General features: G+C 35.5%; 1 protein-coding gene across 3 annotated transcripts; it reads left to right on the top strand.

Moving 5' to 3' along the window:
* The first annotated feature begins 496 nt into the window (after nucleotides 1-496).
* On the top strand, nucleotides 497-6,511 carry LOC131938532 (uncharacterized). 3 transcript variants are annotated; one of them, XM_059296592.1, is made up of 5 exons: nucleotides 497-559; nucleotides 3,037-3,187; nucleotides 3,427-3,617; nucleotides 4,031-4,244; nucleotides 5,991-6,511. In XM_059296592.1, exons 2-5 carry the CDS (start codon nucleotides 3,100-3,102, stop codon nucleotides 6,332-6,334), a joined length of 837 nt encoding a protein of 278 aa, XP_059152575.1. In that variant the 5' UTR covers nucleotides 497-559; nucleotides 3,037-3,099; the 3' UTR covers nucleotides 6,335-6,511. The 3 variants fall into 3 exon arrangements, with proteins under 3 accessions (XP_059152575.1, XP_059152573.1, XP_059152574.1); XM_059296590.1 differs by lacking the exon at nucleotides 497-559 and adding an exon at nucleotides 991-1,205; XM_059296591.1 differs by lacking the exon at nucleotides 497-559 and adding an exon at nucleotides 1,209-1,266.
* Nucleotides 6,512-7,648: the final 1,137 nt, after the last annotated feature.

The following is a 7,648-nucleotide window of genomic DNA, read 5'->3' as shown; positions in this document are numbered from 1 at the left end:
CCATCCGTCCATCCGTCCATCCGTCCATCCGTCCATCCGTCCATCCGTCCATCCGTCCATCCGTCCATCCATCCATCCATCCATCCATCCATCCATCCATCCATCCATCCATCCATCCATCCATCCATCCATCCAGCCAGCCAGCCAGCCAGCCAGCCATCCATCCATCCATCCATCCATCCATCCATCCATCCATCCATCCATCCATCCATCCATCCACCTATTCGTCCATCTCCCCATGCCTTCATGTATTAACTCTGTTTGTATATTTGTATCATTAGATCTATAAATAGCTTAGTTATAATATATTTCGTAATTGAATCCATGGATTTAAGCACAGATTACTTTTCTATAGAAAGATGTATACTTTCAAGTCCTTATTTTACAATAACACAGTTATTAAAGTACACAGGTTTTTGAGGATTATTCAACACAAAACAACATCATTGTCGTATATTTTATCAGCTAGAGTCATCATTTGATGAATAGGTTTTGCAAAGAATATGCAGAACAATAATATTTTCGAAAATTTGTCGTAATTTGGCTCCGAATAAATCAGGTGAATTACACGACTTATCTAATGCTGGTAAATTATTATTGTTTGTTAGTTTCGAATGGAATGTGCTCATATTATCGCCATATCGTTAACAGGTAGTCAGTGTTGTATTTGTGTAGCAATATCTTTGTATATAAGAAGAGATTTTTTCAGGCATCTCTTTTGGGAAATATAATATATAAATATAATTTATATAGAAAATTTATACTTTATCAGTCCCCCCCCCCCGGGTAGATTCCACCCCCCTCTTTCCCCCCGAAAATTTTAATTGACCCCCGATCAGTTATTGAAACTACTCAGGTTAGTGGTAAACACCTTACCATTCGAACACGCTATCAGTCTAGATTAAGGTTAGACGTTAAACATTCTGGTTAAATCCGGGGTAGCCCTACAATATTACAATACATCTTAACAACCTGACACACCTAGTTTTGGAAGAGTCCATATCTGGATGCTGGCTAATAGAAGGAGTAATAAAAACAGATATTGTTATATTATTTTTGTTATGCCAAGTACCGTTGTCTGGTTGGGCAAATATCCAGCCAATCAAACTTTGAAGACGACTGAGCAGTTTCATTGGTTAAACTGAAAATTGTTTTAAAACGCTGAGTTACCTAAAGCTTACAAATCACTTCTGATTTCAGACAAGGTAGGAACAAACGTGTTTTATTCCAATATTTAAAAAAAGACGAACTAGAAATTTCATGGAAGTAAGAATACAAATCTCCAATTGTTAGTAATATATATTAACGTTGTAAAGAACATTTCTATATCAAATATAGTCTATAACTTCAATTCTGCATTTGGACGGTCCAGTAATAACAAAAGAATATAGCAAAAAAAATAACTTCGTCGCCATAGTGTAATATATCTAAATTGCTCATTATCTAAATTAATTACTAAAAAAAATATTGAAGGTTTTATAAAACAAATTTCATTTTCCAAACTTATAGCGTTAATTTGATGGCATGTGCATTAAACGAAATTAAAGAAAATGTATCACCCGTCATAAAAATTCTAATTGTGTCTGAAAATTACTACCTTTAATCCTTTAGCGTTATTTACTTTCCTTGATAGATTACAAAAACACAATTTCTTCCTTTTACAAAAAAAAAATAGGAATATAGTACAGTACTCGATTTGATCGCCATAGTGTAATATGTGTTTGTGGTTTCTCTGTGTTTGTCTTTGGGTTTGCGTTTGTGGTTGGTTTTGTGATTGTGTTTGCGTTTTTGTTATGTTTGCGTTTGGTTTTGTGTTCAAGCTTTGGTTTTGGTTGGTTGTGATTAGGGTTTATTCGCGAAGCAATATATTTTCTAAACCCGGGCAATGCCGGGTATAACATGCTGATTACTAAACACACAAATCATGGTCCTTTAAATATAGGTTTTTAACAAATGCCATGGCATGACCTCGCCGGTACGGCTAGTATAATGATTAAAAATATAATTAAACCGGTTGGAATGTCAGAAACATTTTTCCGAGAATAAATTCATATCAAATAATTATAATATGTATATTCTACTACCACGTGAACTAACACATAAAGTTAAAACAGCAAGCAGTAATAAGTAATAATAGTAGATCATGAAAGTCCAATAAATACGTGTCAATTCAACGCGTAGTTTAAGGTTTGAAGATGGTGAAATTAATTAGGTCCGATGACTACGTTACAACAGTGATTCTTCCAGACTTTTTTCTCCGGGGGGGGGGGGGGGCACTTGAAATTTTCGGGGGGGGGCGGTAGACTTTCTTCGGGGGGGCGGACACTGTTAAAAGTATATATTTTCTATATAAATTGTATAAATTTCATTTCGTTCGGGGGGGGCGGTAAAAAATTTCCGGGGGGGACAAAGCCCCCCCGAAGAGATGCCTGGAAGAAACTCTGTGTTACAATGAAATGAAAGCGGCTTCCGGCCTTTTGTAAAACTGTTAACTTGTTAAAAATTATGTTAACTACAATAAACATCAATAAAAAACAAACGAAATACTAACCATAAAAATGAGCCCCAATAATACGGTTGAGGACATACGTGCTACCAAAAAAATTTAAAGGCAGAAGTGTCAATGATTTTTTGCTTTATAGTAAACGATTATATGTCTCTTGACAATATAGAATCTAATAAAGATAGTAGCCTACATTTTAAAGAAAAGGATACGTACAAGTGTGAGCTTATTAAAGTTTTACAGTAGCTGATTGGTTTGTGTTGAAGCTCAGTTCATTGTAAGGGCTACTAAAGGAGCTTAATGATGTACGTCGTGAGCTTTCTAATGGGCCGCGTGAAAATATAAATAGTGAGTACAATATCTTGATGAAGAAAATGTCTGTTCCCTTAAGAAGCATAGAAACGTTTTTCATAGATGATAATTTTCTCAGACCATGGCAATATTTCAGCATTCCTTCAACACAAAACAGAAGTTATAAAAAACAAAACTAATGAAAGATTTTTGTACTAAAACATGTTTTTTTAACATCGTAGGTGTGTACTGAATAAAGCAATCCGAGTGTTCTACAAAAGACCCTAGAAACAAGAGACAGTGGGATGAAAATGTTGAGCCTCAAAAACATAGCACTGACGAGCTTCTATTTGGCTTTAGTCTACTTCCAATCAAGCCACACAGAAGGGCGATGTATGATGTTTTAGTATAAATACATATATATATATATATATATATATATATATATATATATATATATATATATATATATATATATATATATATATATATAAATATATATATATATATATATATATATATATATATATATATATATATATATATATAAACAGAGATAGAGAGATTTATAATTATAGATATTTTGAAAAATCGTTTATATTGTACCAGATAGATATAGATTTTTACTCTAGTCTACAGAAGAGCCGATTTTGTTCTGTCCAATCTGAGACCATCAACTATATGCACTACGGGTCATGCGACGTTTGTAGAACGCCTCAACTTTACTGTCTACTTAAACTTTACTGGGGCAGATCCGCTGAATCGTTGGGAAGACTTCAACGTTGATTTGTATTTATATAATGTTTATCCTAATCGTCTGCATGTAAGTTAAGAAATGTTTATAACTGCAGTAGTTTTAGTAAAGTAAATGCTTTTGTTTTTTTAAATGTATTGCTACACAGCCTTTATTTTAATTTTTTTAATGCTCGATACATGTCCATACTTTTTTGATAAAGCTTTGTACGTTTTTACTAAATAGTAATTATAACCAGAGTACTAGCCGTAACTCTAATGGTAGTTTAACAAATTTTAAACGAGACGTACCAACGAGATCGAGAAGATAATATTACAAACAGACAGACGGGCAGCATGCAGACAGACATCAGCAGGCAGGCAGAAGGCAGAATGACAGGCTGGCAAACTGCCAGACGAATATAGATCGTGAACACTTTGTGTTATGTGGAATAAATTGTATAAATACATTGATTTCATTTAAATTTCTCTTCTGCTCAAAAGATCCTTACTACAAATACAGCCCGTTTCTGCACACTCCACCCTGACTGCATTGGAAATTGGAGGTCAAAGTTCATGAAGTTCAATGCCAGCGTGACCACCGACCGCGAATGGGTGTCATCAAATGCTACAATTATTGGCCAATGGTATCTTAGGCGAGGACACAATGCCGCCGTTAGTGAGTTTAGTAACTCCCTGTACGTTGGTGCCTTAAGTGGTAAGTAAATATATTTTGTATATAAAAGAAATTTTAGGCATTTAATTTAAATGTTTTTGGATAATTAATTTGAGTACGTTCTGTGTAAATTAATTTGAGTAAGTTCTTTGAAGAGTTGAATGGATGTGGCTATGGTGGTGATTTGATTATTGATTGTTTAAATTTTAAACGACGGTATATTTAATAGTAGGGGGGGGGGACTTGTGAATTGGAATTTACGTTTGTTTATATTTTCTATCTCTGTGTGTTTAATGTAACACTTGGTTTTTGAAATTTTTATAAAAAGTTGTAAGACAGAATGAAAAGGAAATACATTTAAAAATTAGATCATTAGATAATTAATACATTGCGTGGTCGAGTCGGCAAAGATCATGGTTGCTAAACCGAGAAGTCTCGAGTTCCAACCCTCGGGCAGATGAGGCTCGTTAGCTAGAGACAGCCACTGTGGGACAACTGCTGCCTTGTAGTTTGTTCTTGGTTGGACAAAGACTATGTAAGCAAATCCAAAAAGAAAAGCAGGCTGAAATCGGAGTCAATGGCCTCAAATGGCGCATAACTAGTTGACACGTATCCTTAATTGTGATGGAGGCGTGGTCGAGTCGGCAAAAGCTCATAGTTGATAAATTCGAAAAAAGTCTCGAGTTCAAACCCTCTGGCATATAAGGCTCGGTCCCTTCCAACACTAAAAGTTAAAAACGAAGAAGAAGAAGAAAATGCTTATCGTCGCATTAAAATTAGATAAAGTTTACGCTAACTACGTAAAACCTCAAGTTAAAAACAGAATGCTACATTGTTGTGCCCTTGCTTGTAGCAGTGTTTTAATATAACCGCAGGTTCTTATCGTTTTGCTTTTTAATAAATGAATTGAGTTTATTAAACTTAATAAATTATGTTGAAGATTTTAAAAAAAAACTTTTTTAATTACATTTTTAAAATCGTTTTTAAGTTTTTTAGAACGAGATTAAATGTGCATGCTAATGTTAAATGTTTTGCGATAATAAGTCAACTGTGGAAAATTGTATAGCAATAACAACAAGCATTGGAGTCACAGTGGAGGGGGAAGGGGGTTACCCACCCAGGTGACAGTAAATCGAAAAATCGAAAAATGTACTGTAACATAAATATTTTATCCAATGATATCAAACGGAAAATATAAAATTATTATTAGGTGCAGTGGCGTAGCGAGGTCGGGTGTGACACGGTGCGGTCCGCCCCCCCCCCGCCCCCCCCCCCCCCCCCCAGCTACGCCTCTGATTAGGTGTTGGGTGAAACTTTGATTTACCGCACCGGATGACACTCGACCTGTTGACGTCACTGGTAACGAATATTAGGGGGAAAACCCGTATTACATTGTAATAATCGTTCAAACTGTATCCATATCAGTAGCGTAGCGGGTGGGGGGGGGGGGGGGGTTGGGGGGGGGCATATGTCCCCGGGCGCCGACCTTAGGGGCGCCAAAATGGGTTGGAAAATTAAATTGAAAGGTTGAGGGGGGTGCAAATCGAAAGTGTGAGGGGGTGCAAATCGAAATCTTGAGGGGGGGTGTAAATCGAAAGTTTGAGGGTGGGGGTGCAAATCGAAAGTTTGAGGGGGGTGCAAATCGAAAAGTTTGTCCCTGGGCGCCGGGAAGGGTCGCTACGCCTCTGATCCATATCACTTTGACAATGCATGTCATGATAAAAAAAAAATTTACCTCTATGTGCTGTCAAAATTAACATGATTACACCGATACATTTTTATTTCCAGGCTACAACAGACACAAAGCCTTGGCAAAGTACGGAAATAATGAAATTACTTATCCTCTGGAGTTCGGAAAACGTTGTGTTATTTTAGGGCGGGCTCACGGCTCGAACTTGTCGAGGTTGAGATTCTGCGCTTATGACGGGCCAGGCGGCTCCGGTTTTGATCCCATGCATTTGACTGACTGCAACGGAAATACAGCAATGGAGTACTTTCACACTGGTAATCCCAAGTGTGTGAAGTTGGATTACACGTGGACTGGTCGTGCGTGTAACGTCACTTTCACCTACAGATCCCGCTCGACATGCAGGGATGGAGTAGAGTTCACCTGTAGAATCCAAGCCGCATAGGGTTTTAACGGTGTTTGAAATTTACTAGAGAATGTGAAACCCGTAGAGGAGCAGACCGCTATATCCTACTGGAACATGATTTAAAAAACAGATTTTATTTTAAATATATTAAAATACAAAAACTATTTCTTTTATTCACATGGCTATTGTAAATTTTAAAGCAGTTGTCTTGCTAGTTTATGTGTTCAAAAAACTATAAATCGTATATGTTCTTTAAATATTTCGTTTATTCATTACATAGTGTGTGAGAATTCGGATCTTAAATTAAAATCCATATTTACGGGGGAAAAAAATCACGAACAATTATAAAATCATATAAAATCATAATTTTACGTAGTATGTTCGGAGAACACACACACACACACTATAAAAAAACTATAAATCGTATATGTTCTTTAAATATTTCGTTTATTCATTACATAGTGTGTGAGAATTCGGATCTTAAATTAAAATCCATATTTACGGGGGAAAAAAATCACGAACAATTATAAAATCATAATTTTACGTAGTATGTTCGGAGAACACACACACACACACAGAGATATATATATATATATATATATATATATATATATATATATATATATATATATATATATATATATATATATATATATATATAAACGGTTAGGTTGAATTGGAAAACTACATTTTCGTTTCCTATAGCTTTACTCGACGACAGTTAAATTCCCCCTAGGAAGCGTTATCCTTTTTAAAAAGTAATGTCAGAAAAAAATAAACTTAGAAGAAGTTTGTATCAGGCGCTAATTCGTATAGGCCAGACTTTTTATGTATTATCTTTGAAACAGTCTCTGTTATGATATGGTACATAGCTGGATTATACTTTTGTTAGAATAAGGTTTTACAAGTGACATACAAGACATACAATAGCAAATTTTCAGAAACATTTATTGTACACATTGGAATACGACATGGGTATTTCATTGACTGTTTGATTGTGTAGAGGAAACAAACTGTTATTTAACGGACACAATAGGTGAAATGTTGGATTTTGCAGATGTGCGAAATTTAAATGTGGTATTTAAATACATTGTCAAAAACATTGAATCTAGATATTTAGCTAAATGTAAAGTCTCTTTTACTGTATGGCTCGGAGCTAGGTGGTTACAGACATTGGAGATTTAAATAAGAGAAACGAAAAGGTGTTGGTCAGGGCGCAATATCAGAAAGACAGAGAATAACATCACTAAGCAGGTGCTGGTGCAAAGTCCAGGGGAAAGAGGAAAAGAAGAAGACCAAAAGACATCATGAAGGAAATCGTTTGAAATAGAGGTGTGGGAGGCTGGATTATTA

The sequence above is a fragment of the Physella acuta genome, unplaced genomic scaffold (genome assembly GCF_028476545.2).
Source record: "Physella acuta isolate Inbredline_101_S28 unplaced genomic scaffold, ASM2847654v3 ptg000246l, whole genome shotgun sequence".
Lineage (NCBI taxonomy): Eukaryota > Metazoa > Mollusca > Gastropoda > Physidae > Physella > Physella acuta.
The sequence above is the reverse complement of the archived record's forward strand: the minus strand, read 5'-3'. Positions and strand labels throughout refer to the sequence as shown.

Bases quoted from the DNA above. Each gene is read 5' to 3' on its own strand.
- LOC131938532 (XM_059296592.1), top strand. From the start codon at position 3,100: ATGAAAATGTTGAGCCTCAAAAACATAGCACTGACGAGCTTCTATTTG. The intron at 3,618-4,030 runs GTAAGTTAAGAA...TCTGCTCAAAAG, and splicing joins TTTATCCTAATCGTCTGCAT to ATCCTTACTACAAATACAGC. The intron at 4,245-5,990 runs GTAAGTAAATAT...TTTTATTTCCAG, and splicing joins GTACGTTGGTGCCTTAAGTG to GCTACAACAGACACAAAGCC.